A 16,571-nucleotide genomic window follows, 5' to 3' on the forward strand; every position below is an offset into this window, starting at 1 on the left:
TTGCTCTTGGGGTGTCACTGCTGCTAGACCCTCCCAGCAAACAGAGCTAGGAAACACGTATGTATGTTAACCCATGTACAATCTATAATGATTTCTGTGTGTGTGTGTGTGTGTATATATATATATATATTAAGCTGAGCATGAGTTCTTACTGATCTCTTCACTTGAATCATGTACCACAGGGCATGTATTTAGATTTTGAGAATGATATTTTCCCTATCCGTAGAATAAATTCATAAAAAAAAAACAAGCAAAAAGAAAACCCCAAAACTAGCTTTCAGCAGCTCTCTGCAAGAAATACAACACTGATATTTTTAAATAAAACTATATTGCCTTCAAATAATGTCTATGTCTTTAAAACCTTTTGACACACTTCTTCCAGCAACAGATAAGGCTGTATTCATTTCATAGGTGGAGAAACAGGCACCAAGAAGCTCTAAGGAAGACAGAATTGAAATAGGACAAAAGCAAATTAAACACATCTGGAACAGGCTTTCCTTCAGTGAACCTGTAAACTAGTAATATTAATTAAAAAGTTGTTTTCTGGGCGCCTGGGTGGCTCAGTCGTTAAGCGTCTGCCTTCGGCTCAGGTCATGATCCCAGGGTCCTGGGATCGAGTCCCACGTCGGGCTCCCTGCTCGGCAGGAAGCCTGCTTCTCCCTCTCCCACTCCCCCTGCTTGTGTTCCTGCTCTCGCTCTCTCTCTCTGTCAAATAAATAAATAAAAATCTTTAAAAAAAAAAAAAAAGTTGTTTTCTTAGCTTCTGATTTTCCCTAAGATGAAAATGTGGTATTTCCGTCAGTATTTATAGAAGTACAAGATTATCAGGAAATCAAAATGTATATTATTTTATCCTGGTACAAAACAAGAATAACATCTAACAAAATGAAGACAATGGGGTCTCTATAAAAACAACTATTTAGTAGACTGACTTCAGTAACTTTGGGGTAGAATGAAACCTATTAGGTAAGATTCTTCCACATATATTTTATTGCATTGCTCAAATTCACAGATATTACTTGCACTATATTTATTCGGGTCTTGTATAATGACTTATTACAGTAATTGAAGTAGCCCCTTTAGTTTGCTGTTTTTCCTCATGGCTTAACCTTACAAAACCAGCCATCTGCTCAAATCATAAAAGCAAGAATGAGTTCGTGTAACCAGTATACAAAAAATAACTAATAGTTACTAATAAAAGTAACTAAAACTGGATCAGTAGTATCCTCTTGGCATATAAGCCATAGTGATGTTAGGTTTTTTTGCCTCAGGCTTATAGGTTTCCAAAGACATCCTTTCAAGTTTTGCTGACAACTTTACAAACCTTTTTTTGTTCGCTTTCAACTTTTCTTAAGTGTAGGAGTCAGGATAATAGAAATCTAACATTTCTGTGATTTATATAGGGAACACCAGAAGGTTTAGTGGGGTAAACTGAAAAAAAAAAAAAGATCAAAATTTGAGGATTATCTCTGAATTTTATTCCATATGTTTCATTTCTAGGATAGATGACAGCTAAGACCTTCAGTTTCAGTAAGTTCTATGAAAGTGACATTCAAACCATCTGTCAAGTAACTTTCAGTCTTTAGGATATCTTAATTATTTTAATAATATGGATTTGCTTTAGATTCTTTTTTTTTTTTCTTCTTTGAGAAGGTAGGATTGGTAGGATTCTAATTAGTCTATGTCAGTGCACATGAGTGTGCAGTTGAATCACTGGATTCTGGCATAAAAACACCTACTGGGCCCCACCCTCAGCTCCTCATTCAGGAGATCTGATTCTATAGGTCCCAGAAGTTTGAATTTCTAGTAAGTTCCTAGATGATGTTGATACTGCTGGCTTAGAGACTACAGTTTGAAAACTGGTCTACGTAGTCTTCAGTAGCTAAGAATAATGTACTGAAAGCTTACTGTGGGCCAGGTACTATTCTAGAAGTTTGACAGTTACTGTCTCCAAATTTGAGTAAGCTTGGTTCCCATTTTACAGAGAAGAATTTGAAGCTGGGGGAGATTGAGTTGCATTACTTGTACAATGTCTCACAACTAAGAAAATGGTGGAGCCAGGGTTAGAATCTAGGCAGCCTGTTTTCCAGTCCTAGGCACTTACCCATTTTATTGGGATAGCTATTGCTTTAAAATGCTAAAATCAACACATTTATAATTCTGAAATAAGTATCTCAAAATGCTTTGTACTTATGTCTTAAGATAGACAAAATCTTATTTTAAAATATAACCACATGCATATGCTATAAAAACACAATTTTCTGAGATAAGATACTTGGGGGGGAAAAGGTAACAAATTACTTTCATCTGCTCCTTTCAGGTAAGTGGGTCAGCTGTTCCACGCCTATAAAGTGAGTGTTTTCAGGATTCAAGCAGAGGAGACCCTGAAAATTAGGCAAAAGGATAGAAGTTCTGGTGGTCAGATAACATGTTCAAACTGGATAAAGTCCAGAGTGCAAATGCTGAAATCCTGGATCTCATTCAATGGATAAATATTTACTGAGCACCTCCTACATGCTAAGCAACTGTGCCAGGTAATGGGGAAACCAAAAGAAGGCCGGCCAATCCTTTCAATGAGCTAAAGATGGTGGTAACAGAAGCCAGGCACTGTTTTAAGTAGTCATTTCACTTAATCGTTACAAAACCATATAAGGCAGAGAATGTTATTTCCTGTCTTAACTACAGAATAAGTTACTAAAATAGATTTCTGAAATATGCATACAGCGAAATGAACAGTAGTAAATGGCATGGGATGAGGAAAATCCTGATTTCATATTCTAGTTAATGACCGAGTACGCGTGGGAAAAGTTATCACGTTAAATTTTTTTTTCTCTCCCCAATAGGATAATCTGTATATTAGACGGATTTCTTATACTTATTTTAACGTATTAGAAATGATGCCTTAATACATTTTTTTCTCAGTCTGAAGATGGTTACTTTTTAAATGACAAGGCCCAGAGAAGTTAGAAAAGATGAAGCCACCTTTTCATCCGAACTTGAGTTGTTCCTTGAAGCCAATTTACACAATAGCCAACCACCCCCTAAGGCGGAGCTCGGTTAAATGCAGCCTTGAGCGCCCCGCCCAATTAGCGCACTGGTCGGGCATTTTATGGGTGAGGACAACAGGCGCTGGCTCTAGAAGTCTTCACCTGTACACTCCGCGAAGTTCGGGCTCCGAATTTCTGCATGATTGCTTCCCCGAATTAACTTTACCTATGAAAGCTAGACTTAAATCCTAGGGTTGCCTCCAGTTTTACTTTGCCCCGAATTCCCCAAAGAGAATTTAAGAGAAATTACAGGTCCAATAAAGTAACCGTCACTGGGGAAGGACTGCCCGTGACACAGGAAAACACGACACCGTCCACCTTGGAGGCGGTCGGGAAGCGCGAGCCCTGGAGGCGGGGACTGCGAGCCTCCGCTCCGCACAGGTGCTCTGAAACGGCCCGCCGTGTCTCCTCGGGGTGGCAACCGGCATAACCCGAGGGCCGGGCTCGTCTCCGGGCGCCAGGCGGACGAGACCGCGTCCCTCGGCCCTCCCCGGGCGCTCTGGCCCCTGCGAGCTCCGGAGTGAGGGGCAGGAGCCTGAACTCGGGGGGCGGGAGGCACCGAACGGAGGTGCGGCTCCCACCCACTCCCGGGAGCGGGCGGCGGGCCGCGGGCCGCGGGCGGCGCGGGGGCGGAGGAGGCGGAGGAAGGGGCGGGGGCTTGCGGGCCCCCGGCTGCAGGAAGGGGAGGTCGCCTGGGCGTCGGCGCTGCGAGTGGGGACGCGATGAGCTCCGAGCCGCGGCTCCGCGGGGCTCGCCCTGCAGGTAGGCCGAGGGGGTGGGGGGAGGGGGCGCCGGACAGCTTCCCGAGGGCGGCGCGGGACGCGCGGGCGGGAGCCGGGACCCGGGCTCTCTCTCTGCTGGGCGGCCCCAAAGAGTTGCGGATCTTGGAGGGAAGCGCTGAAGTCTGGTGGAGGCAGCTTGTCAGCTTTTTGGTCTAGAAAACCAGCCCAGAAGTTCGCCGCCGCTCGGTGCGGCCCCGGGTAGCGGCGCCCGGCGCTGGGGCATGCCCCGGCCGCCTTTGTCCTCCGGGCGCTTGGTTATCCCTTAAACCTTGGAAGTCTGGCCGGGCCGGGGCTGGCGCCCCCCCCGCGCCTGCTCTTTTGGAACTTTCGGAAGGTGGATCTGGTTTTGTTTTCTATTCGTGAGTTAAAAGTAGAAAGAAGTGGTTGCATGCATAATGGAAGCATAACCAGCCCTCAGGAGCGCCCGACAGGGGCCCCTGGTTATGCCCCTACTTGACTTGGGGACAAAAACCAGGCCTTGGCGGGCTGGGCAGCCCCAGTGTCTCTCCCACATCCACGACTGTTTGTGGATTTGAGTTGAAGCCACATCTTTCTCTACAAAATAATCAACGTCTAAACGTACGTTTAGAACTTTCTTCCCTGTCACTTACTAATTGTATCACTGATAGCTTTAGAAACTTGGAGCCTGGCCATAGTAAAAAAAAAAAAAAAGGAAAGAGAAGGTTGAAACTAGCGGTTGATGCAGAATACCTTGTTTCAGAGCTTTTTGTTCCTTGCTGCATGAAACCAGGCTAGCCCCTGAGGCAAGTTGTAGAAGTCACCTTGGCCGTTCAGGGAGTGGCCTTGCCCTGGACGGACTGGGCAGGGTCCGGTGGCCACTCCCATTTTGGATTCAGTGGTGAGGTGTGGGCCGCAGGGGCAGGGCTCCAGGATGCCGACCACTAGTCAGGGCACTTGCCCCTCTATTCTTTTTATTCTTTCCTTTTCCTACCTGCGTCCTTCCTTTTCTTCACCCCACCCCCTTTTGAGTGTGTTCTAGGCCTGACATAGCTTACTCAATATAGGATTATTAAACAGATTTTTGATAAGGGTATATAGGTGGGTTTTCATAGGTACTGCAGTGAATGAAGACGATGACCGTGGTTAATGGAGAGGGTTGGAGAAATGAACACTTAGTTTAGGAAGGGAGCTGGCCTCTCTGGTAGGAGGGGTTTAACTTGGTGACCAGAGTGCAGAGATTTGGAGTTTCCAGGCGGACCTGGCTTTGAATCCCAGCTCCACTGCAATGTCGTTGGACAAGCCTGGGGTACTGTCTCTGTCTCCGCCTCATGGGCTGTGGAGCTGAGGGCCAGAAAGTCTGGAGTGCCAGGCCCTCAACAAATGCGAGCCGGCAGGATTATCTGGAGGCATTATCAAATTAAGGAGAGGAGAAAAAAGGAGTGATTAGTTTTGTAAAAATTAAACAGGTTCAAGGAGCAAAGAGATGGCGGGTGCATCATGGTGAAAAGGAAAATTGCCTAAATCAGAGGCAAGGAAAAGTGAAAAGAGGTCAAGAGACAAGTTTAATGACAGAACCATTTTTGAGAAATAGATTGCAGATGCATAGGAATTTACAAGTCTGTTATTTAGGGTATCTCCATTGAAATTTACTTTTCCCATGAAGACAGAGCCCTTTACCCTTGTAGGCAGTTCATCTGTATTCCTGCCGTGTAACGATGACACGTATTAAGTGCGCCCTTCCTGAAAGTTTGTCTGCTGGGGACATACAGCCTAGAGTGACCACAGCGGAGTCATGGTGTATTATGTATATGGAACCTGGGACAAATTTATCAACTCCAGTACAGTTTTGGAACTTAGGTTCTAACAGCTGTGTCCATCGCTTTCCGTTCTGATTGTACAGACTGCTAGAATAGAACCTGGCCATTGACTAGCCCCTGCGGGACGCAGGGTGCACGCTAATATCAGAGCGGGCTTTGAGCTGGCAAGGGTCCGAACTAAAGTTCTCAGAGCCCAGTTTCTTTCTGCATCCATGGTGTTAACAGTAACAACAAAACACTTTTTAAAAATCCCTCAGAGATTGCCATATCTGTTAACTTTGAAACTGAATGTTATTTTAGGTTATCTGGAGCTGCCTGAAACTACTATCTTGCCTATATCCAGAGGTCACGTCTAAGCTGAGGGCAGGGTTTGAGACCATCCAGATGCACAGCTGAAATTACACCTGGCCAGGAGGAATGGTGCAATTCCTTCCTTAGACTATAAAAAAATCAGTATTTTTCTTTTGCATGGATGTTATTTATTTACATATCTGTGTCCCATATTAGCCTGAGAGAAACTCAAGGACAGTTCTCATTTATATAAAAAAATGAATTTTAAAGACGCGATCGAGTGTCCCATCTCCCAGTGCTTTCACCCTTGATGAGTTAGTTTGGTGACCGGCCACTCGGCACAGCTTCCATCCGCTACACTTGATGCCTTCGGCTCACTAACCGATGTGGAGCAAAAGCCAGAAGAGGTGAGCTCCTGGGTCTGCTCCTTTGTGCGCCATGTCAGAGATCAGTGCTTTCTTAATTGGGCAGGTTTTGGGGGAATGAATGAGGGGACTGTCCCTCACACGGGGATTGAATATGTTTAGTTTGAGATGTTCTATTTCTTTATCATTATAACTGGTTTAAAGATAAAGAGGTGAGGTTATTAAAAGGTGGGTCCTGGACCACTTTTGAAAATAGAAGGTGAGAAAATTCCTCTGCCTTAGTAGAGGAGTGTGGAGAGTAGGAAGTAATCCCAGTATTTGGGGTGTGCGGTAGGAAGTAATCAGGATAGAGCAGTGTGGGGAGGGAGAGGAAGTTTCCTGGGTAGAACTGTATGAAGGAGGAGGTCTCCCCAGAAGAATGGTGTGTGCGGTGAGGAAGTATCGCGGGTGAAGCGATGTCTGGTGGAAAGCGTCCTAGTAGAGAGCTGTGTGCCAGGGAAGTATCCCAAGTAGTGCACTGTCTTATGAGGCAGATTCCCTTTAGAGCAACACGGGGAGTAGGATCTCTGGGAGAGCGGTGTGTGGAGTAAGGGCTATTCCAAGTAGAATGATGTGTGGAGTAAAAAGTATCCCAGTAAAGCAGGGAGTTCAAAGGGCGGTATCCCCGAGTAGAGGGAGTCTGAGTAGGAAGTACTCCCCAGTAGAGCGGTGTGTGGAGCACAGGGTATCCCGACAGGGGCATGTGGGGCAGGAAGTAGGCCCGCAGCGGCATGTAGAATAGGAAGTGCATTTGGTAGAGCAGCGAGTGAAGTAGGAAGTCTCCCGGGGGATCCCTGCGCGTGCAGGAAGGAAGTGTGCCCGCGGGAGGCAAGTGTGCCGGGGTGCAGCAGTGGCTGGTGGGAAGTGTCCCGTCGCCCCGCAGAGAGGTGAGCGCGAAGGAAAGCGCCCTTGGGTAGAGCAGTGTCTTGGCCGGTGTGGAGAAGTATCCCAGGTAGAGCAGAATGTGGAGACAGGATCCCGGGCGGCACGAGGAGTGTGCTCTCCCCTCCAGAGCAGCTGTGGTGTAGAAGTTTCTGTGTAAAGCAATTTGTGGAGTAGGAAGGGTAGGATGTAGGCTCAGGTGAGCAGCTTGTGGCATAGAAGTATCCCCGGTAGGAAAGTGCGTAGAGAAGGCCGTATCCTTCACAGAGCAGGGCCTGGAGTGGGAAGTATTCTCGGTGGAGTAGTTCGTGGAGTAAGAAGAGTAGAACGTACTCCTCGTAGAGTAGTAGGTGTCCCGGGTCGATCAGTGTGTGAATGGTAAGCCTTTCGGTAAGACAGCGCATGAGGTACGAGGTAACCTTGGTAGAGCAGTGTGTGGGTGACAGCGGATCACCCACAGAGCAGGGTGTGGAGGAGGAGGGGTCCCCAGAGAGCAGGCTGGCTTTAGGAGGTATACAGGGAGAGCAGTGCGTGGGGCAGGAAGAAAACCTTGGGAGACTGGGGAGGATGCTTTAGGGAGGCTGCTCTTGACTCAACTTTGGTATAAAAATCACCTTGTGAAGAATGCAGATTTCCCCTCCCCTGGGATTCTGATTCTGTAAATCTGGGTCAGGATCCGGGAATGGACATTTTATCACCCAGGCCAGGAATTGATGCAGAAATTAATGAGAAAAACTGAGTTAGGGTCTCCTGGACAGCAGAGGGCCTTTGTGGGGTCCTGGCTCGGTGTGGATGCTGGGTGGATTCCAGGAGGAATAGGCCGAGAGTGATGGTGAAGGGCACGGAGTCGAATCCCATCCTCTCCCTCCCAGGGCAGATTGCTGTCGGTGAGGGGGTGTGAGGCTAGAAGAGTCGGGTGTCAGGGAGAGAAGGGAATGGGACCCTCCTGGTTACAAGGTGATGGGTGGGAGGGTCTGTCGTGCTTCTTTGGTGACTTCAAGGGAGAGGAGCATCTTGCTATACTGTTAATATTTGTTTATTCCTTCCCTTCCCTCCTCTCTGGGCTGTTAAGTTTATGAAGTAAAAACAGAGTCATAGCTGTGTGGGCCTTTATTGTAGAAGATGCGAGACTGTGCTGTCCAGTATAGAAGCTACTGGCCACGTGTGGTTATTGAATTAAAAATTGAGTTCCTTAGCTGCACAAGCCCCATTTCAGGTGCCCAGCAGCCACCTGTGGCCCGTGGCTAGCACATAGGACAGCACAGTGCAGAAGGATTCCATCAGCAGAGAAGGTTCTGTTGCACGGCACTGCTCTAAGGGAAGGGTCCAGTGAAGGGTGGCCGAGAGGATGGGGAAGTCTGATCACGGGTCGGGAACACAGGATCCCCATCATGGGACGGGTTGTAAGTGCAGGTGTGTCATTTGGGAGATCTAAAATTTAAGCCTTTGCCCTTGGCCTTTCCCTGCTCCAGACTTCTACCTCTTCCAGGTCATAGGGTAATCCAGTATTATCCACACACTGTGTTTCAGTTTTCCTGTGTTTTTAATTCCTTCTCGGTTATAAAGAAGATCTGTAAAAACATTTTCTGCAGAACAATTCCACATTTCATTTGCATTGGTCCATAATCACAGAACTGTTACTGTAGGTATATTTTGCAATGAATGCATTTGCATAATATTTTCTCCATTTCTCTTGATAATACTTTTTCCTATTTTTCAAATAAGACTTCAGGGTGAGAAAGAATTGAGCTGTTAATTTATAGTTCACTTATTATTAAGCAGTTTCCCTTCCTTTTTCTCATTTTCATATACTTTTTAAGATTTTATTTATTTATTTGACACAAAGAGAGAGATAGCTAGAGAGGGAACACAAGCAGGGGGAGTGGGAGAGGGAGAAGCAGGCTTCCCGCTGAGCAGGGAGCCCGATGCGGGGCTCGATCCCAGGACCCTGGGATCATGACCTGAGCTGAAGGCAGACGCTCAACCACTGAGCTACCCAGGCACCCCCATATACTCTTGAGTTTTAAACCAAGCAAAACTTGAAGGGCTTAGAGTGTGGGAGGCCTGCCGTGTTTTACTGCAAGTCAAAAAGTAAATTAACAAAATTCAACTTTTTTTTAAAATAGGTGAGGAACAAAACATGACAGAAACGGACGCCTTCCGTAAGAGGTAAAAATGTGCACTTTCCTAATGAAGGCCTCTTCCTTTGCTGATCATGATCAGTCTGTAAGAAGCAAGAAGGGCACAAGGGAGCGAGTCGAGCTGAGAACGGCGTGTTAGCATTGGGACAGGGGGCTCATCGACCTGCGCATTGGTTGCTGCCCTTGGTCGTTTCCGGACCTACAGTGATGTTCAAAATATCTAGTAACTGGTGTGGTGCAGGCCCTGGAGCCAGAGCTGGGGCCTGGGCAGGCTGTTGTCCCTGGTTCCTGGAGAAAAGACGCCCCTGGAAGGACTGGGGGTCGGGGTGCTCAGGATGGCTGCCGTTTACCAATCAGTACAGAAATATTTCGGGGTTTTCCTTACCAGTACGGCTGCGAGGCCTTCCCAGAGCACAGCAGAAGCATGCCAGCCTGGCAGACGAGGCGCAAACAGCAGACCTTTGTCTACCTTTCACATTGATCTTGGGCTTGGAGGAGCTCGTTGTTCAATAGGACTTGAAGTGATTGTTTAAAACTTTTCATTAACAGTGAAATATTTGATCCGGCAGAAAAGTACAAAATGGACCACAAGAGGAGAGGAATTGCTTTAATCTTCAATCACGAGAGGTTCTTCTGGCATTTAATGTTGCCAGAAAGGCGGGGCACCAGCGCAGACAGAGACAATCTTAGACGCAGGTACTAGTTTTACCTACCTGTCAAGAGGACGGGATATTTACTGATACTTATCAAAACTTGTCCCCACTGAGGAAATAACAGAGCAAGAGTATCTGAGGCTGGGCCTCACTTGGGCACAAGGTCCCTTGAGACCTCGCCTGAATTTTCTTCCTAACCCTGTTCTGTTAAATGTTAACAGGCTCTGCATAGTTACATACATATTTGCATAGCAGATGGCAACATTCTAACTTGAATCAGTTACGAGTAAAACCTTGCCCACCGTGGGTGATCAAGGAAAACCATCGTCATCTTTCATTTTTTCTTTCCCCCTAAAGGTTAATTTATAGGTCATAAAAACCTGTATAGATGTACTCCTAGTAAATATGGGTATGTGACAACTTTGAATAGCTCCTAAGCTAATATCTAGTTTATCACCAGGTTTTCAGAACTAGGATTTGAAGTGAAATGCTTTAATGATCTTAAAGCAGAAGAACTACTGCTCAAAATTCATGAGGGTAAGTAGTTTCCCATTTATCTTCTGAGGGGATTGAGCACCCTATCTATAAAAGCATCCAAATACTTAACTGTGTTGTAAAAAAAAGTCTTAGCAACTAATTTAGCATGGGTTACAGGTTTGGTTGTGCCCCTCTGCTTGGATGTTACCCACCAGATTCAGAGACTCTTGCAAAGTATTATGCCTCCAAAGTTTTTGTTTAGCATATACCACTCATTACAGTCTGTTACTCTAGAAATGAATGAAATGACCTTCTCATTTGGGAATTAAATCTAAAATGCAAATACTACAAATGCTGGGCAGTCATGTTTTAATTGACTCCTTCCATACTCAAGTTTTTTACTGGCGTCAAAATATTGTGGATTTATTTAAAAAATAATAATTGTGGATTTACATATATTGTCTGAGTTTCTACATCACTGTGCAGTAGGTAATCTAACTTATGTTTATCATAATTACTGTGTGCCATGGGTTTTCAAGTCATTTGCAATGGACTATTATATTTATGTATTTAAACTGCAGAGCTTTTTAAAATTTGAGGGGTAACTGAAAAATAACATATCAGTTTCAGGTGTACAACGATTCAATATTTGTATACGTTGTAAAATGTTCACCAGTGTCCTTACCATCTGTCACCTTACAAAATTACAAAAAAATTTTTCTTGTGATGAGCATTTTAAAAATTTAGCCACTTTCAAATATATAATATAGTATTATTATAGGCGCTATGCTGTATATTATATCCCCAGAACTTATTTTATAATTGGAAGTCTGTACCTTTTGATCCACTTTACCTGACCTACCAGCAACCACCAATCTGTTCTCAATCTGTAGGTTCGGTTTCATATGGTATTTGTCTTTCTTGGACGCCCTTAAAATCCATCCATGTTGTTGCAAAGGCCAAGATTTCCTTTTTTTATGGCTGAATAATATTCTTGTGTGTGTATGTGTGTATGTGTCTATCTGTATAGATCTACACATCCATATATATGTTTATATCCCATTTTCTTCCTTCCTTCATTCACTGATGGACACAGGTTCTTTGCACATCTTGGCCGTTGTGCTTCAGTGAACATGGGGGATGCAGGTGTCTCCAAATTAGCGTTTTCGTTTTTCGTCAGTAAATACCAGAAGTGGAATTGCTGGATCAAATGGTAGCCGTATTTTTAATTTTTTGAGGAACCTCTGTACCAGACTTCTTTAACCTGTAAATCATTTTAACTGGCTGCTTAGCAGATTTTCTGCTTTGCTTGCGGTCAGTGCTGCAGCTGTAGAGTGAAGCTGCCATGCTCACTGGAGGTGCGGCAGCCCCCAGGAGCCCCCCCCAGAGTAGTTGTGGGGGCTTTCCAGTCGGCTCTCAGCAGCTCTCTGCTCAATGACACTTTTATTGCCACAATCATCCCATTATGTTTCCCATGTCACTGTAGGAAAGCTAATGAAATCTGTTCAAACTCTTTGAACTTTTAATAGGTTTTTAAAAATCAGATACAGTATGGTATAAATTATTCTGTTTGATTAAAGACTAGGTTGCATTTCATTACATTTTACATTTATTGTAATAAATTTTCCTCCTCCATCATATGTAACTTTATTCTCGTATTAGTAAACTGAATTTTTATATGTACATAATAAACATCTTATTTCTCTAAACTTTTGGCGGCCTTTATAGCGTCAACCGCTAGCCACACAGATGCCGATTGCTTTTTATGTGTTTTCCTGAGTCATGGCGAAGGCAATCACATTTACGCATATGATGCCAAAATTGAAATTCAGACATTGACTGGCTTGTTCAAAGGAGACAAATGCCAGAGCCTAGTTGGAAAACCGAAGATATTTATCATTCAGGTAAGACTGATTATATTACAATCTCAATTGTAAAGTCCATGGTTTTGCACATGTGATTATAAAGAACTAAAGCCAATTTTGAACGTAACTCTCCAATAATTGGAAAGGCCCTTTTGGCTTCCCAGCCAATCAGAGTTGCAATTGATAGTAATTCCTATTAGTAGTAATTCCTCCTTAACAAGGAATAAATAATAAAGATTATCAGTTTATTAATAGATTGACATTTGAAAGGACTTAAAATAACCAATGTGCCACACTCCAGCCGGGCCCAGCATCAGGTGCAGCTACCAGAGGAAGGGTCTCTGCTGGAAGAGACTGTGCAGGGAGGCCGGTGGGTACCTTTTCCCCTCAGCCAAACTGGTATTAGGGATTAAAATATGTTTGGCCCTGAAAGATCTCATTTGGCCCATCCGTAAGGAATCTGAACAGTGTTCTAGTGCAGCAGTTCTGTATTTCCATGAACAGCATGGGGGCACGGCCACATTCCACCTGCCATAAAGCCTTGAGGGGAGGGAGCAGAGGGTCTCTACGAAGTTAAGGGTGATCCATGGTTTCTTTTTGGGACAACTGCCTTGGAGTATCCATCACATATGGGTGGAGTTAGAGCTCTAGAACTTAAGACAGGCAGCCTGGGTTGGAGAAATACATTTGAGAGTAATGAGGAGATGAATGGTAATGGCAGCCATGGGAGTAGATGAGTTCACAAGTATCAAGTATAGCTTGAAAGACGAGTGCAAAAAAGAACTGAGGAACAGCAATGAGCAGAGGAAAGATACTGAGGGGGGTGGCCCAGCGAATAGGGGAAAAATTGGGGAAAATAATGACATGATTGCTTCATGAAAAGAGTGGCCAGCCCCGTCAAAGACAACAGAATTAGAAATAACTAGCGAGCTACTACGCAGGGATAGCCACAAAGGAGGAAAATGTTTTGCCCAGTTATTTCTCTGTGCCTCCAAGTCTTCATCTGTGAAAGGGGATAAAAGAGCACTGCCTCATGGGGTGGCTGTGAGGATGAACGACCTAACAAATGAACACACTTGGAACAGTGCCTAGCACACGCAAGCCCTGCATAAAGGCTAGCTCTCAGCTGACTGCAACTGAGTTGGCAGGTGAGAGCATCAGATTCTAGGTGTTTTACAGGAGAGAGAGGAAGACAGTGGAAAGTAAGTTCTGAAAAGAAAGAATGAAGTAAGATTAAAATCTCCCTGTAAAAATGGAATTATTAGGGATCTTTAACTGAAATCACTCACAACTTTTTTTCTTTCAAAGCTTGTAAGTCTTGGCAGCACTTTGTGCCCACCGGTCCTGTCTCCGTGCTTTAATAAAACCACCTTTTGCACAATAAATAGATAGCTGATAACTCTTCAAGCATTTCAGAATGAGGGTTGAATTTAAAATACCACTACCAAATCTTATTACGTCACTGTATTAAGTGTCCTAGGTCCGTCAGAACAAAGTACACAGCCTGGTGGCTTAAACAACGGAAATTCATTTTCTTACAGTGCTGGAGGTTAGAAGTCTAAGATCAAGGTATCAGGTCTCCTTGGCTTGGACGTGGCTGTCTTGTCCCTGTGCCTTCACATGGTCTTTCCTCTCTGCATGTCTGTGTCCTAATCTAAGACACCAATTATAGTAGGTTAAAATCACAATAGACCTCCTTTTACCTTAGTTACCTTTTTAAAGGCCATGATCTCCAAGTACAGTCACATTTGAGATACTGAGCATTAGGACTTCTACCTATAAATGGGAGAGGGTGACAAAATTCAGCCCGTAATAGTCATTTAAGAGTAGAAATTATGTCAGCCTTTGTGTGAGTCCGGATTAGCGGAGAAGAATTTGAGACTTGACTCTGAAGCACGAGCAAAAAGAAAGGGCCCAGTAAAAGATGTCTTCACGGGTCAGGTGGTGTCCTTTTAACAATTTATGGCAGCAGCTGGGCAAGCACAACCCAATCGGGGCATATATTCCCTGGTTCACCATTAACACCCGGCAAAGACCAGAGCTTTTAAAGAAGAGGTGCATCTTGGTGCTATAGCGTGGTTATTAATCCAGAAGAACCTTTAAAACCACAGAGGCTTTCTCCTCCATAGCATACCTTTCAATCAGCACAATTTGGTGTACAGCTGAGGATGCCAGTTTTTTTGAAAACCTTAATCAAAGGTAGGCAAAAGCGGTCAGCTTCATTTGCTCCGAAACTGGACGTGGTTTCCGAAGTACCTATAAAGTGGCTTGTGTTGCTGCTGACATGACGGTGTGTGAAATGACACATTCACAGTAAACACGAAGCACCGGGGAGAGGAGAGGAGGTAGGACAGGAAAGTGGGTTTCCTCCTCGTCTCCTAGGCGTGTCGGGGAGACCAGCACGACGTGCCCGTCATTCCTTTGGACGTGGTGGATCATCGGACGGACCAGCCGGAGGCCAACATCACCGAGGTGGACGCGGCCTCGGTGCACACACTGCCTGCCGGAGCCGACTTCCTCATGTGTTACTCTGTTGCAGAAGGTGGGTGGGTGTTTAATACAATCAGAATTGGCTTCCCTGACTTGAGTTCCTGTACGTTTCACCTGAGCTTAAGACTGGTGCTTCTGTCGGGCACCGCGATTTGATCCTGAAGTTCAGTCTTAGATTTCTTTGATCACATGGCACAGGGTGATCTCTGAAGTGTAGAGTGACTTAATAGACAAATCATTCCTGAGAACCGTGTTAGGTTACAAGTTATATTGAATATGAGCTGCCTGTTTGTTATCAGTTGACTGTGATAGTGTCATGATAACATTCCTGGAAAGCTTTGTTGAAAATACTTCTTCGACTACCGTGTTCCTTGCTCGTGCAGCAAACTACGTTTTTCTTTCCAATCTCGTGTCAGAATCACTGCCTGGTTACTGTGGTCTTGGGAATTTTTAGGAAATGGAGGAAACTACATAAAATTAACCCCATTTTTATAAAACTATATAAACTAATCCCTTTTCCCATATGAGACTAGTCAACCGAGAAAACTTCTGAAACTGTCAGGGGCACATCTTAAGAATTCAAGAATTTTTGAGCCCTTCTATTTCTGTAATGGTGCATTATAAACTCAAAGTAACTGAAAGCCAAAAAACCCTGCCCTTTTCCTTCCTTTTAGGTTATTATTCTCATCGGGAAACTGTGAATGGCTCATGGTACATTCAAGATTTGTGTGAGATGCTGGGAAAATTCGGCTCCTCCTTAGAGTTCACAGAACTCCTCACCTTGGTGAACAGGAAAGTTTCTCAGCGCCGAGTGGACTTTTGCAAAGACCTGAATGCAATTGGAAAGAAGCAGGTTCCCTGCTTTGCCTCAATGCTAACTAAAAAGCTGCATTTTTTCCCGAAATCTAAATGATAGGAACTATTTTGTTTTATGTATCTGTTTTCAAAACAGATTCTCCATCTTTTTTATCAGTAAATATCACTAGGTTGAAATTTATGATACAGCAATTTAAAATGTCTTAAAGGTTTAATGAGAACTTTAAAAAATAGTTCATATTTGTATTAGACATGGTGAAAGGGTTTGATATATGTGAAATGAAATCCTCAGGGAATTACTATAAAAAATCCATAGGCATTTGTAATACTTGATTTTTATAGTAAATCACAAGGTTACTCAAAATACCTGGCTGATTTAACTTGTATTTTGTTAGGGTTTTTAATAAAAGTTTTATGATGTTTTTAAAGGTTTTTGAAACCCAAGAATTAGTTGTTTTCCCTTAATAAAATATTTGAAATTCATATTTTAAGTTTTCTAATTCACATTCATTTGTATAACTCAGAGTATATTTGTTTTACTTGGTCATACAAATTCATCTACATATGGATTTCCACTTTTTAAAAAAAGATTTTATTAGAGAGAAATCACGAGTGGGGATGGAGGGGCCACATGAGAGACAGAAGCTGACTCCCCACTGAGCAGAGAGCCTGATGCAGGGCTCCATCCCAGGACCCTGAGGTCATGACCTGAGCCAAAGGCAGACACTAAACCGACTGAGCCACCCAGGCGCCCCTGGATTATCACTTTTTATACAGGACTTCAACTCTTAAAAACAAAACAAAACAAAAGCCTTTTTGGAAAGATGTACTATGATCACGGATTAGAGGAATCAGTATTATTAAGATGTCCATACTTCTAAACAATTGACAGATTCAGTATCATCTCTATGTAAATACCAATGGCATTTTTCACAGAACTAGAAG

At 44.1% G+C, this 16,571-nt stretch overlaps 1 protein-coding gene across 3 annotated transcripts; it reads left to right on the forward strand.

Annotated features, from left to right (window-relative positions):
• The first annotated feature begins 3,382 nt into the window (after positions 1–3,382).
• Positions 3,383–16,109, forward strand: CASP6 (caspase 6). Of its 3 annotated transcripts, none has more exons than XM_021684495.1 (7): positions 3,383–3,428; positions 9,311–9,353; positions 9,875–10,021; positions 10,439–10,515; positions 12,184–12,359; positions 14,703–14,862; positions 15,485–16,109. In XM_021684495.1, exons 2-7 carry the CDS (start codon positions 9,325–9,327, stop codon positions 15,721–15,723), a joined length of 828 nt encoding a protein of 275 aa, XP_021540170.1. In that variant the 5' UTR covers positions 3,383–3,428; positions 9,311–9,324; the 3' UTR covers positions 15,724–16,109. The 3 variants fall into 3 exon arrangements, with proteins under 3 accessions (XP_021540170.1, XP_021540169.1, XP_021540171.1); XM_021684494.1 differs by lacking the exon at positions 3,383–3,428 and adding an exon at positions 3,671–3,809; XM_021684496.2 differs by lacking the exon at positions 3,383–3,428 and having other exon boundaries at positions 9,335–9,353; positions 9,895–10,021.
• The last annotated feature ends 462 nt before the right edge of the window (positions 16,110–16,571 follow it).

This window comes from Neomonachus schauinslandi, chromosome 2 (assembly GCF_002201575.2).
Source record: "Neomonachus schauinslandi chromosome 2, ASM220157v2, whole genome shotgun sequence".
NCBI classification, from domain to species: domain Eukaryota; kingdom Metazoa; phylum Chordata; class Mammalia; order Carnivora; family Phocidae; genus Neomonachus; species Neomonachus schauinslandi.